The sequence below is a fragment of the Lupinus angustifolius genome, chromosome LG13 (genome assembly GCF_001865875.1).
Source record: "Lupinus angustifolius cultivar Tanjil chromosome LG13, LupAngTanjil_v1.0, whole genome shotgun sequence".
NCBI lineage: Eukaryota > Viridiplantae > Streptophyta > Magnoliopsida > Fabales > Fabaceae > Lupinus > Lupinus angustifolius.
This window is the reverse complement of record NC_032021.1, coordinates 7,891,533-7,907,477: the sequence shown is the minus strand read 5'-3', so window position 1 is coordinate 7,907,477 and position 15,945 is coordinate 7,891,533. Positions and strand designations below refer to the sequence as shown.

General features: G+C 30.3%; 1 protein-coding gene across 1 annotated transcript; it reads left to right on the top strand.

Moving 5' to 3' along the window:
- On the top strand, window positions 10,327–15,551 carry LOC109363225 (E3 ubiquitin-protein ligase XBAT33-like). The gene is made up of 10 exons (XM_019609407.1): window positions 10,327–10,827; window positions 10,931–10,990; window positions 11,404–11,475; window positions 11,706–11,890; window positions 12,309–12,469; window positions 12,549–12,607; window positions 12,689–12,735; window positions 12,824–12,967; window positions 14,017–14,108; window positions 14,396–15,551. The coding sequence occupies exons 1-10, from the start codon at window positions 10,651–10,653 to the stop codon at window positions 14,941–14,943; spliced, it is 1,545 nt and encodes a 514-aa protein (XP_019464952.1). The 5' UTR covers window positions 10,327–10,650; the 3' UTR covers window positions 14,944–15,551.

Genomic DNA, 15,945 nt, shown 5'->3' with positions numbered 1-15,945 from the left:
TCATATTTCATCATATTCTTATCTTGTTATTCTTGAAGCAAATATTTGCTCATAATTCACCATATTCTTCTCTTATTATTATTAAAAGAGTATTTATTGTTCATATTTCATCATATTCAACATTTCTCTCATTCTTTGGTTAAGAAACCAATATGATATTCTTGTACAATAATATAATTCGATCCTTTTTTCTTCTTCTTCCTGTTGTGTTGATTCTTGATAAACAATATTATTACTTTCTAATTCACAAATCAAGCCTTCTTTGGCTAACATTCTATACAATTATCAAGTTGCACGAGCATTGGTTGTAATTAGTGAACAAAGACCTCCTCTAACATATCCAAAATGGACAGAGTCGGAGAGACAAATATAAAGACATGCAGTGATAAACTAATTGGTGACCTTTTAACAAGGGCTTTGGAGCCTTCTTCATTCAATCATATTTTGTCCAAGTTGGGCTTTGTCAACTTGAGCGGGTGTTTAGATATAATTTGGGATATTAGTGTATTGAACTATAATTAGTTGTAAACCATATAGTTTTTGCATAACAAACAATCATTGTAAAATTAATTTCCATGATTAAAACATGTGTAAAATATATTAATTATTTAGGAATTAGGTAGAATTAAATCTTTTGTATTTTCTATATAATAGATTGGTTAATTTCTTTGTAATTCAATTTATTCAAATACATATTATTTTTTATTAGTCTTTGGGTTCTAATACATTGAGTCAAGTTTCTAAGTATAAAATGTAGCACCTCAGTTATTTCATACGACCTCCCAGATAACACCACAGTCCTGACATGCGACATCTCTGACCTATACATACACTGAGCGTGATCAGCTTAAATACCCCCTGCAGTATTTTATTCCCCTCCTAGGGGAGCCTTCCGCGACTCGAACCCGTGACCTCGGGGATAAATAATCATTATATCATTGAGTCGCTACCATTAAGCGATTAAGCTGGCGGGTGGCTGCTCAGTGTATGTATGGGTCGGGAAGGTCGCATGTCAGGACTGTGGTGTTACCGGTGAGACGCTCAGTATATGTATGGGTCTGGGAGGTCACACGACAAAACTGAAGTGTTACATAAAACTTATCACAATTACCTTCAGATTAAGATGAAATACTTCTTGGACACCCATACTTTGTATAGAGGTAGAGATGGCAAAACGTGCAAGGCGATTTGCCCATGCCCACAAATTCTTGTAAAAATTAATCGGACATGGGTATGTTCTCATTATCTTAATAGATAAAATTGTATGTTCTACCCATTTTAAAACAGACTTACGAATTTGTGACAACCTGCTGATATTGATATATAATTTAAAAAAAAAAGTGCATACAACAAAATAAAAAGAAATTAAAAAGGTAGTTGAAGAGGAAAAAATTTACAAAAAAAACTTTGATATTTTATATGAAGTTAAATAAATCATATTACATCATAATTTTCTTAGACATTAAATCATATTACATCATAATTTATTTAAATTTTTATTCTTTTTTACCTTATGTTTGTGGGACACACAATACTAAATAGAAATACATGTGAGTTTGATGGGAAAGTAGGCAAAAAAAATTTGCTTTGCCCACAAAATATTGTGGCTATACGAGCACGTCTTTAGGAATTATCCATTTTGTCATCTATATATAGAGGTGACCACTTGTTCCACTTTGAGGCAGACTAGTAATAATATTTAATGATATTCTTTTATTTATTAAGTAGGAAAATTTTCATAATACCATAATCAAAGTTAACACCCATGCTAAAAGATTGATCAAAACAAGATAAAATCCATACAAGTGATCAACAATTGATATACCTTCTTTCTAATGAAGATTTATATTATACTCCAGACAAAATAATTTGTTTCTACTAGATTCAGAGATATTCATCTCAACCTTTTCTCACAAAACTTTAAGCATTAATGTCGTTGAAGATATGAATCAACATTATCATCTACTCATTGCAGAATAAAGCCACAAACCATTTCATGTTCAAAAACTCATTCTTCACATTAGCTTTATTGCCTGGCTTACAAAAAAAAAATACATACCAATGTGATATATAGCCGTAGAAAATATCAAACAAAACCAAAATAGATAAATAAGTGGTTAGAAGAGATTAAAATTTTAATGTGGAAAACTTGTGTCTGAAACATACTTTTGAACCAAATTAATTAGATATTGGTTTGAAATTCGACTAATTATTTAGCTCAATAAATTTGGTTCATTAACTAAATGAGTCAAATTTAAGCTAAAAATTAATCTCATTAAAAAATGAGTCGCACTTCAGCGAAATACAAATCAACTTGTTAAATTTTTGAACTGGCTCGATTATATATATATATATATATATATATGTGTAGGAATTGACTCAAGAGAATATTTGTTATGAGAAATGAGAATAATTAATATTGATCATTTGATATTATTTAAATGATTGAGATTAAAAGATAAATTTACTTGACTTTCTTAAATGATGTGATCAATAACTATTGTTACTGTAGCTTGCAACAATTATAAATGGCACGAAATAATACTTATTGGCTGAGTCACGACCATGTCGCTCTCTTTAAGACATTTCGTGGCACTGCAAAAAATGTGCAACAGACTATCAACCACGCCGTCCCCAGGATAAAACAACATAGATCTCTGTTATCAAATTTTTACTGCATTGTAAGAACTGATCTCGAATACACCTACACAATATGACTACTATATCTATCCAAGTATAGTGAAAGCTCTAGAAATTTATGCCCCAAAATTTCATAGGAAGCGACCCTCATTTCCACATTCACATAGGTGGGTCTATCAAGAGTATTCTTGTAGCCTAGGTACTCCACTCCACTTGTAGTATAGATCTCATTAAGAGTTTAACTCATCCTTACATATGTTACAGGAATCATGCTTCTCGTAATTTTATAGCATGTTCATTCTCATATCACTTCACAACTTGTTATTACTCATTGAACCTATTTTGAGATCTTCAATCAGTTAGGTCGGGTTACCATCATGAGTGATCTTCATTCTAAGGGCAATATTATCATACTCTTAGAAGTATTATAGACTTCCTCTCTAGCTAGTCCTTTTGTCAAAGGATCTGCTAAGTTATTCTCAGTGCGTATATGATCCACTCTAACAGTTCTTGTAGAGAATAACTCTCTAATAGTGCTATCTTTATGATGAATTTGTCGTTTCTTACCGTTATAAAAGCGGTTCTCAATTTTTGCAATAATCGTGATACTATCACGATGGATCAACACAACTGGTATCAATTTTTCCATAGAGGAATTCCTGCAATCAAACTTCTCAACTAACTTGCTTCATCATTAGTTATTGTTAATGCTATCATCTCAACTTCCATAGTGGATTAAGCTAACATAGTTTGTTTCTTTTTAGACTCTAGATAGTCCATCTCATCATTTATGGCTTCTCGCCACAAATCAACATCCAGAGAAGTCAAAACTTCTTGGAGAGTTGATGGATTATCCTCTAGTATATAGACCATATAATCAAGTCTATACTCTCTAGCAGTTATTGCTCTCTTACTTCTTTTAGGTTCTATTTCAAACCTTTCATTTTCTATCATATCTCTATTCACAAGTATGTGACTAGTTGATGTGCCCCCACTACTCCTCAATTTAAAAAGGAATTTCTTTCATTGAAGTCAACATCGTTAGACTCAATGATCACTTTTGTGTTAAGGTCGTAAAACTTGTACGCTTTTCTGTTTACAGCATACCTAACGAATACACATTCATAGGCTCTGTGAGTTTAACTCTCTAAGGGCATATCATCCAAAATTAGTTCATGAGTAATTCTATATATCAATAGGATTGAGACTCTACTAATTTATTACCAATCATTTGATACTTGAGGTAGCGGTAACATCATATATTTTTTATCTTAACTTCCTTAGTATCATATTTCTTTATTTCTCAAGTGCATACCAAATTAATTTGGCACACTTGTATGAACTGTAGTAATTATAAAGATCATCAGACAACCCATTCAGAAAGAAGCTCTTACATAAGTAATGACTTTCATTCCAAAGAACTATTTTAATAGCCAATTTACTCATTTCCTCTTTTTCAGCCTCGTCAGACACCACTAGAATGTCGATTTTCAAAACGTGAGCAACCTTTCTCATAGTGGGGAAAATTTTCATCTTATGTTGTCAACATTTGAAATTTGTCCCGTCAAACTGAAATGGCTTGTTCAAGTCATAGTTGTTCGGTCCAGTAATATTATCTACGAATGTTATTGCAGTAGAAACATCTTAAAATTGTTGTTATCGTAGCTTGAAACAATTATAAATGACATAAAATAATACTTATTGGTTGAGTCACGACCAGATCGCTCTCTTTAAGATGTTTCGTGGCACTGCCAAAAATGTACAAGCAGGCTATTAGATCTCTGTTATTGAATTCTTATTGCACTGTAAGAACTGATCTCGAGTACACCCACCATAATATGGCTACTAGTGTCAATTCTCGAAATTCCCACAATATGGCTAATAGTGTCAATTCTCGAAATTCCCATAATATGGCTACTCGTGTCAATTCTTTTCCCACAATACTGACTACCAGTGTTAGTTCTCGAAATGCTGAGAATATGGCTATTTGTGCCAATTCTTTTCTCTCAATACTGACTACCAATGTCAGTTCTCGAAATACCCACAATATGGCTACTCGTGCCAATTCTTAGTACCACGGAAAGAAAGTGGAGGAAGTTTGCCGGAAATGCATCAGCGGAAAATATGAGGGAGAAAGAAAAAGTTGAATGAAAGCGCATTCAACTTGGGGCAAGAAAATATGAATGAATGAGACTTCTATTATAGCATGAGATTTTTTCCAAGTTTTTCATCTCTCCAATGTGGGACTTGAGAGTTGTTGTTTTTCAAAACTCTTCTATGTAGGACTTTGGAGTTTTTTAGATTTCACACTCACAACCAAGTTCCAACAATAACTAACTTTTAATCATAATCATCCACATATGGTTGTAAGACTCAAATTTATTTCTCACACTTTTTATATGAGAATTATTCTCACTCGAGTCACTCCATATGTGTTTATGTATATATATGTATCTATATAGATTGTATATATATCGATGTATATATATTTGGGTATATATATATATATATATATATATATATATCCAAGTATAATTTTTTTAATTATATATATTAAATAAATAATCATCACCGAGCTAACGAACTTAATCAATCGAGCTAAATAATTGAACTAAACAAATTGCAAACTCTTGACGAACCATCGACGAACTAGACAAATTCAAGCCGATGATTTGAATTTAACAATTCACGAACTTCAATCGAATCAAATTCGAGTTGGAAACATAACTCGTTTTGAACTTGAGTCGAGTTTCGAGCAGAGCATATCTTATTGACGTAAACTGAATCATGCCCTGATTCAACTCGATTAAGTTCGTTTCTAAACTTATTTTTGAGTGTTTCTAAAACCCCATTAATTGTAAATGAGTTTTGCCTATAAACCATGATAGGAGAAAACCATGAATAATTATTGATTCTTTGTTTGTCAAGACTTCATTTAAGTTTTTAAATACTACTTTTTCCATAACACCCTTAAAATTATCAACTTTATGTTAATTTAATTTGTAAATTTTTTAGTTTAATGGTGTTTCTAATGAGAGTTTTACTTTTTTATTTAATAATTCTACATTTCTAATAATTCTTAACAATTAGTTGGAAATTTAGTAAAAAAAACATACAGAGATATGAGATTAAAACTTAGTTATTATTGTTTAATAAGTTAATATTTATTTGACTTCTTGATATTAAAGATAAAGATAATTGATAAAAATACTTTGGCGAACTATGCACTCTAAAATAAAGATAGAGTTTAAAGTTTGTGCATCGTCAGTGTAAAGTTTTTTATACTTTTAATAAATTATTTATCATTGATTTGTATTAAATTTGTTTGAAAGTTAATAATGGTTAAAATATGAATTGTGGATGATTTGCTGACAGTGTAAAAAATATTTAAAGATAAAAACTTGTATATAGATATAGGGTCCAGGTAAGTCTTTCTCTTTTTTTACAAAGACAAAAAAATAACATATTTTATAGGAAAACATGTTTAACTATTTTTGTTAAATTTCATTGACAACTTAAAATTATGGTTGAATTAACTATTTCCTTTTACCTTTTAATCTTTTGATGGTTTCGAAATTAGAAAGTTTTTCATCAAACTTTTTTCCTACCATATATTATTTTCCTTAAACTATAAGGTATCTTCATGATCTGTCCATTTGAATATTTCATGAATTTTAAACGTAACAGTCCATTCTTACCAAAGACTTGATAATCTAATATTTAAAATTACCTTCTTATCTAAAAAGATCAAACTTATTTACGATGCCAGCTCTTTATTAAAACATTACTATAATTTATATTTAACAATTTTAAAATTAAAAAAGCAATTAACACATTATCTTACTTTTAAAGGATAAAGTTACCTACAATTTAACATTACAAAATATATAATTAATTATTTACCTTAATGAACCATTGTTTTATGTTTTATTACTTAAAAATATTCTATTGTCTGGCAAGATTGGGCCGAAAAATAAAACATTCAATATAAAATCCCCTATAATCAAATCAGGATTAAATATCAAAGCAAGGGAATGCAAATAGAGAGTGAGAGAATCCTCTCCAAATTATATCTTTCTATTTATATTGATGTGACATTTTTACCTTTGATTTTTTAATATAAAACCCTATAATTATCTATTATGTTACATTGCACGCCGGACATCTTTTAATATCCTAATTTTTTTTCTTTTGTTTTATTTTAAAACCAAATAGACCAAACCAAAACAGAAGGAATAACCCTAATTTTTAAGGGTTTAACACATTTATTAATAATCTCATATATTAAATGCTCTGATGATGATTTAAATATTTTAAATACTTATTAAATAGGGTGGTTCAGATTTTGATCATTGTAAATTTTTTGTTTCATTTTACATCCCTTTCAGTTAGGTGTTAGCAAAACTAGGGAAAGGTCATGACAACACCATCCAATATATGATACACGTCATAATATGAATAAAAACATCAACAAAGAAATATTTTATGGATACTAAAAGGCTAAAAGCAATGTGGAATCGGAAGAGGGGCCAAAATAATTAATTTTTCCATCTTTGCAAATATACAAAACAAAAGTTTTATTTAATGATAATTAAAATCAAAATCAACCACTTTCTAGCGACTAAAATTTTACTTAAGATTACTTTGATGATAAAGTTAAGAGTAAATTACATTAATACCCACTGGTTTTTAGTGAAATTTCATTAACCATTCTTCCATTTTTTTACACCTACAAAAAATCATAATTTTTATACATGTATTACTATTACTACGGTTGTAAGAGATATAAGTATGGTTTTTTAAACAAAAGGGTAATAAGTGTAATTAAGTTAAAGAAAGTATTATATATTATGGAAACAAATACAAATAATATATGAGTCAATATATTTTTATTATTTTTATCCTTACAATATAGTATAAGAGTGATTTAAATAATATATTCTTAAAATTATTGATGCATTTTGTAATGAACCAAAAATAATAAAAATGGATTAACTCGTATACTATTTGGACACATCTCAACAATATATCATATTTTGTTAATTTTACTTATGATTATCATTTTTTTTTGTTAAAAATATCACATTCATTTCTCATGTAGGAATAGTGAGTGTAATGTATGCATAAACACTTGTAGGTGTAAAAATGGATGAACAATTTGTATAAATTCACTAAAATTACTGAATATTAGTATAATTTACTCTAAAGCTAAAAAATGTGTCATTAACCTCTCTTTAATTATATACATGCATTTTTAACATTATTATACATAAATTAACTATTTATTTCCACATCAACCACTTAAAAAATATTAAATGAAGTGTTTATTTTATGAGCGATACCTTTTTATATTGTTCTCTACAATTAGAAATTTTCCCGTAAAATGTTTCATTATTCAAACTATGAGTTTCTTTACCCATTTCTTTCATTCCCATAAATCAAAATATTAAGAGTTTGATTCGTGAAGGTGATACTTATTATGATGGACAGTCACACACCCGAAAAACAGTACTAATGTTATAAAAATTGGTTCGTGTCGGCCAGTTCAATCGGTCTCAATATCAGTACGATACAATAATTATACCGGTCATACAATCATACTGGTTAAAACTGGTCATATCGGTTGGTTTTCAATTGAACCGTACCAGTCATACTTGCCGATTTTTATTTAAACTTAATTTTTTTATGAAAATAAAAAAAAAATTATTGGTTTTTTATTTATTTTTCAACATTAATATTAATATGTTATATATGTATATCTAATTTCACTGATATGTACGTTTAATTAGTAAATTATCGCTTGAACCACTATATCACTATACTAATATCCTAATTAGTTTGATGACTGTTAGGATATTAATAACAATGCTAAATATTCAAACTTCATACAATCTCCCCACATGGTTTGATTATCTTATATTGAACTTCATCCTCATTAAAAAAAAACTTACTATATATTCTTTTCTTAAATACATTAATTGTAATCTTACTATATTTTAAAGTTATAGGCATTGTAAAATTATAAAATATTAACTTAAATAATATTTGTAGTCATTATATATATATATATATATATATATATATATAAAGTGTGATTTTTTATATTTTAGTCAATATCATATATACACGATAAAGTTTTATGTTAAATATTACATGTCTAACACAATTTTAATCTTTTATCCAAATTTAAGACCAACTATATACAATATAAAACACATAGACAAATTTGAAAAGTTAATTAATGTTTGAGCAACCTTTAGTGTTTGAGTGACAAAAATATATTTTTATTAAATTCTTTATAATTTTTTTATTTTGCTTTTAATCTTTGTCATCAATGTGCTTTATTCTGGATTTGTTTATTTTTATGTTTTAGATGTAATCCTTGTAATGTATTTGAGTTTTGGATTTAGCCTTTGTCACATTAGTACTTAATAACATGCTCTTGTTAAAAATAGAGTCTAAAATCAAAACAAACTAGTTTACGAATACATTAATAATTTTTTTATAGGACCCGAAATAATAAAAAAAGTAATACTTAGTAGAGTATAATATGTATACTTAAGTAGTTTAAAGATTTATATACAGTTAGTATATCATTCATCATTTATTAGTATTATTATTTTTTGAAGATCAATGTTGAATGAAAATAAATAATATAAATATAATATATAAAACTTCTACACTTATTACATACATCTTTTTTTTTATGGGATTATAGTCTAAATAAACTAACCTTCATTCACGTATCATTCCAATGTTTGGTTTTTCCACTTTTCATGTTCTAGAAAAGTTTTAAAATGGTACAATTAATTATTTCTTTTTGTCTTTTTATCTTTGGTTCTAGAATTAGAAAAATATTTTTATCAAACTCTTCCGAAGATATTTTTTCTTAAACTATATTGTATCTTCACAGTTCAGTCATTTGAAGAGTTCATGATTCATGAATCTTAATCATGCCAGTTGTATATGATCATCTAATATTCAAATTTCATGGTCAATGTTATTTATTATACCAACTCTTTTGTAAAACATTTTAATAATTTTAATGATAAAATCAAATAATCACACTGTCTTACCTTTAAGGGATAAATCTACCGAACATTTTAACATTATAAAAATACAATTTATTACTTAAAAATATACTATTTTTTGGAAAGTTTTGTCGGAACAATAAAATACCCAATATAAAAATCTCCTACAACCATATTCAAATTATTACTTAAAAATACACTATTGTTTGAAAAGTTTGGTCAAACAAAGAAAATTTTCAATCTAAAAGTCCCTTAAAATCAAACTAGAGATACCTAATTTACAAATTAAAATTGATAATTAATAAATATTTGGTTAACTGGCATTATAATCAATGCATAAAGTCAGTGATATTGAAAGAAGAAAAATATCACAATTATATTATTTTTATTTTCCTTTTAATACCAAAAGAAAACTCTCACCTAAGTTGAGGGACCTTAGAAAAAAGTGAAAGGGACAAAATAGAGGGAAAGAGGCACTTAAGAACAAAAAAACATAGAAAAATGTAAAGGTTATATCTTAATTTTCTGAGTCAAAAAAAATCATAGAATGTAATATTTATCCATTATTCATTTAAAAATTTATCCACAGTAAATATATTTCATGCATACAATTTTTTACTTCTCAAAAAATCATAATGCATCATTGTTTTTTGATTTGCATTTTACAGCTTCCTTTGTTTTTCAGACAACACCAACCTCAACTACATTCCCAATCTTACAACCTTCAACCTTAGTTGTAATAACGCAACAAAAATTTCATTCCCAGAAAGAAAAAAGTGAGAGAGTGTTGCCACGTTACCATCTCAGCTTCTCCATTAAAAAGTTTCCATTTTTCGAATTTTCCTCACATGATAAATACACCCCATTTGCTTGAACACTTTGTTTAATTTATGTTTTTGTTTTGTTTCTTTCTAAACAAAACATTGTTGGTTTTTCTCTTTCAAGATTTTTGCTCTGTTTACTCAAAGAGAGTGTTGTAATGGGGAATTCATTTGGGTGTTCAGCCTCCGGCGAGAGGCTGGTGTCGGCGGCGAGGGACGGCGATTTGGTTGAGGCTAAGGTGCTGTTAGAATGGAACCCTGGTCTTGCTAAATATTCAACCTTTGGTGGTCTCAATTCTCCTCTTCATTTTGCAGCTTCTAAGGGCCATAACGAGGTTTCGCACATACCCTTTTCTACTTTTTGTTTTTTAATTTGTTAGTTTATTTCTTTAACCATTTTGATTCTCATTTTTTTATGTTTTTCTGGGTTTTTATTAGATTGTCACATTGTTGCTTGAGAATGGAGCTGATGTGAATTTAAGAAATTATTGTGGGCAGGTAAAATTTTCAATTTGATGGGTTTTATTTACCAACCAATAACCAAGTTCAGATTTAAGTTTTGTGGGTTTTGATGTTATTGCAAGTAATGATATGGATTTAGTGTTGAATTTCAATATTGGAACTTGGTAGATTTTGTTCTGTACTTTAAATTGGATAATAGATTCTTTTTTCCAGTTTGGTCCAGCTATAGAATTTTAGAGTATGATTCTATTACATTCCACTGGCATAACTAGAGTTTGCATTATGATAAGTGACAGATAAATTAATTCGGTGTCTATTCAATAGATTCCAGCATTGATAACAGAGCTTTACAAGCTTTTCCTTAGATCTATCTCACTGTCCTTTTTGTTATGCAAATATGATATACCGAGTAACTGAGTTTTCGGTTTACTTTGGTCCTTGATGTGAAGACGCCTTTGATGCAAGCATGTAGATATGGTCATTGGGAAGTTGTACAAACCCTTCTGCTCTTCAAATGCAATGTGAGCCTGGTTATTCTCATCTGTCTCTCTTTCAGTTATATTTGAACTGTGTTTCTGAGTACTTAGCACATACTGTCCTATGTAGATCATAGGTTATTAGTCATAGGGATGGTCATTGATAGTTTGTGATAAGTGGCACACGAGTTCTTGGACTCTTCAAGTGTATTTTATTCATTAAATGGTTAGTGTTTCTTTTCAAGAATAACTAGACTTAGTCAATTCAATAACAGGTTGCGAGAGCAGATTATCTCAGCAATAGAACAGCCCTTCACTTTGCAGCTGTGAATGGGCATGTTAGATGCCTTAGACTAGTTGTCGCCGACTTTGTTCCAAGTGCTCCTTTTGAAGCTTTATATGCTCGCACAGATGCTGACACGACTGATGGATCAGATGTAAACAGCAAAGATGAACAAAGGTATGTCTTTCCTTTTCATCATGTAATTCTAAAACAATATACCACTGCGGTGAATTTCATATGCTATATTTTATTCTTAGCTGATAGGGGTGCATGACTAATATATTGCTTATAATATGTTTATGTCAAAATGTTCTTTGCATGGAATTCATCATATATTTAGTATTTTATTTAAATCTTACCTTTTGTTCTTCTAAATTTTCATGCATGTTTATCTACTCACTAGATGAATTAATTATTAGATAAAAATATTAATCGCAAGCAAGAGTTATGAATAGTTATTGTGGGAATTATGATGGCACTGAGATTTCATTTAGTTTCCGGTGCTGTTAAAAATGTTTCAAGGATTGACAATACTACCGAGTTGTTATTTCTGTGTGTTACGTTCTTACTATTTATTTACATTATTTCAATGCAGTGAATTGTCTAAGTTTGTAAACAAGACAGCTGAGGGTGGTATTACGGCCCTTCATATGGCTGCATTGAATGGCCATTTTGATTGTGTACAACTGCTACTTGATCTTAATGCAAATGTGTCAACTACAACAATTCATCATGGAACATCGATTGATTTAATAGGTACGCCTTTCATTTAACATGCTAAACTATATATGTTTGTTTTCTTTCGCTTTCAAAATTACGATGTGCTTTGATATAGGGTCCGGGAGCACTCCATTGCATTACGCTGCGTGTGGGGGCAACTTAAAATGCTGTCAGGTGAGGATTGTTTTTAACATTGATGTGACATTCCATCTAGTCTTTCCTTTGAACCTGACAATGTTGCTCTTGTTTTTTCAGATTCTACTTGCAAGAGGTGCCAGTCGGATGACTGTGAATTACAATGAGTAAGATATTTATCGCATATGGATATTTTAGAAAAAAAGTTTTTCTTGCTCATAACATAAAATAAATGAATTTGAATTTTCCCCCCAGATGGCTTCCACTTGATATTGCTAGGATGTGGGGGCGTTATTGGCTTGAACCATTGCTGGCACCCATTTCCGATGCCACAATACCGTCATTCCCTTCTTCAAAGTATCTGTCCTTGCCTCTCATGAGTGTTCTCAACATAGCCAGGTATTTTGACAATTAATCTATCTAGATAATTAAAATGACAAACAGCAAGAGAAACATCTATGGAAATAATCCAATAACATATCGGGGACGATATTTACCATAAGGGAAGATAAATAGCAGAATAGTTTAGGGAAGATGTGAAAACCACCCTTGAAGGAAAACATAAGTATGCATGATCTAACGAATTATTTTATCCAAAAACAAAAAAGATGGTATGAGAGTATGCAAATAACTGATCTTAGCTAACTCATAATGTTATGCTTTCCATCTCACGTTTTGTTCACACATCATTTTAATCAGTATATTAGCTGTAATAAATCTCAAGTTCATAATCCTTCCGGCCGGTTCTAGTCATAATTCATAAACCCTAACCATTGATCACTGTTTTAAAGCTGTGATTCTATCAATGTTTATGCATGTATTTGAATGACATAGGTTGGCCTCATTTTATAACATTTTAGCGTATTTATGATATAGTTTCTCAATTGGTTAAATGGTATCTCTAAATTGAATGTATTAAAATTTGTATTAGTGTTTTTTATCGTCTCTATCTATTATGTGTGTCATATTAATTGGTGTTTGAATGGATATTAATCATGAATTTAATGTGAGACTAGAGATGTTATCTTGTTTCTCTCATGGTAACTATATTACTCATCTTTGTAATATGGAAATGCTTAATGTATATACTCGATAAATGGTGTAGCCTTAGAGAAAAACTGAAAAGCTGGTTTTCCACAAGTTATTCATGATATAGGGCTTGTAGAAAAGCCAATATTGGAATGTTTCTTTTTAAGATCAGAAGCATTAACCAAAGTGATTGCACTGTGGGTCCTTCCACTTGTTTCGGTTGGAATGAAAAATGATCTTGCCTAATAGACATGTAAATCTCAAAAATCAAGCATTTAAGGGAAGTTATTGCTTCTTAATCACTGGAGCAGGAGATAAGGATAAAGTGACTATTACATTTTTGTGGATGTTGCCCATTTAACATTTTTTGGTTTACTCCTTATGGAAATGGAACTAAGTTTCAGTTGAAATAACTGCAGAGAGTTTGGATTGCAATCATCTACAAATTCTTCGAATGAAATTGAGTTTTGTGCTGTCTGTCTCGAGATGCCATGTTCAGTGGCTGCAGAAGGTATTGAATTCCATCTTTTGAATATCTCTTATTCTTCATATAGTGATTCCATATGTTGTCATGATATCTTTTATTTTCTATTCATTTTTGGTGCGAAACTTCGGGTGGTAGGGTGTTCTTTTTCTCATCATCTTTGACACTATATTTGCAGCCTCTTTCCTCCACGCACATTCTAGTTTGTGATATCGGAATGATAGAATCTGGACAACTTAGTGATGAAGTACGAATTCATTTGTGAAAAATGCTTTCATATTTAACGTAATGGATGTCATGAATTTTACATGCAGGATGTGGGCATGAGCTTTGTGTAAGCTGTGCTCTCCATCTTTGTTCAACAAGCAATGTTTCTCATGACATTGTTAGCCCTCCTGGTTCTATCCCTTGCCCCCTTTGTAGGCACGGAATTGTGTCGTTTGTCAAGTTACCAGGTTCTCAAGCAAAAGAAAATAAATCGAACGTGTCTCTCCGCCTGTGTACACCATGCATGCTACATCCACGAGATGTACATCAACCAACCCTTTCTCATGCATCAGAGATTAGGAGAAATCGTGTAGCTTCTGTTTCTTCAGAGACAATCTGCTCCATCAGTTGTAGTCCATTTCCATCTATGGCAATTCCTCTATGTACTTGCAACGGTGGTTCTTTTCCATCAGTTCAACCTCGTGAAGTAGAAACAGGAGACGAACCTTCTCATCGCTCACAAGCGTCAGCATTGGATCAGAATAAAACGGAAGGACCAAGAGTAGAGAAAACATCATGTACAAACATGTTTTGGGGTAGGAGAAGTTGCAGCCGGGAGCATCGTTGCGATTCAGAAATAAATACTGGAACTTAATAGGTGAGTTTGTTCATAGTAATATAAAATTTTAGATCAAAATAGAACTCTACAGCTATCTCATAAGTGGGAGCACATCTTCTATCCCACAAAGTGTCTCACTCTGTGTGCTACTTGTTATGATTGGTAAGGAAAACACTTAGTTATTAAATTTTTAACTTCAATATTTTTTTCCAACTAATCACAGTAGCAAGTGGTACACTTTGCGGGACAGAAGATCTGTTCCCCTCATAACCAGCTTCCAATAGTGATAGCTAGTGGATATATCAAAGAAAAAAGATGTCCCCTACATTTGTTTTGCTACAATGGCTGCATACTAGGTGATAAATAATATTATTGCATTTTATCACCCCCATCACCTTTTTAGTTCTCACTTATATATTTAGAGAGAGTTTGTAAAATTCATATGATTCAATTGTTATTGTAAAGGTGTCATTTTATGAGAAAAGGAAGTATTTCTCAAGAAGAAGAATAGAGAAAATACCCTTATGGTTTAGCTTAGTTAAATATCAAATTAGGGGGTTTGTATTTAATGTTTGTTACAAATTGTATACTTTTATAAAGAACAAAATTGAGTATGAAAAAGGGTTATTGTTGATGCATTTGTATATGTCCTTGTTGTGTGATTGATGGTGTTTCTTCCATCAACCCTAATGTTCTATTTGAGTATTTGTTTCTTCCATCATTCTTGCTAGGGGTGAGCCTTAAATATTGGTTGGGTCATTTTTATGAACCCGACCCTAGACCCGAGTTAACCCGATGCTAAATATTGATCGAGTCAGTCTTTAAATCCGACCTGACCCTAAACCCGATTAAATATAATGCACAATTATTTTGGATAAAGAGTTATCAATATTATTATATTATGAATATGTCAAATAATATATGTATATATATATACACATATATATATTATTATTAATCATGTATATATGATGAAAAAATTATAGAATCAATGTTACTTTCGACCAAAAGGTATCATTACTTTGAATACATTTGAGT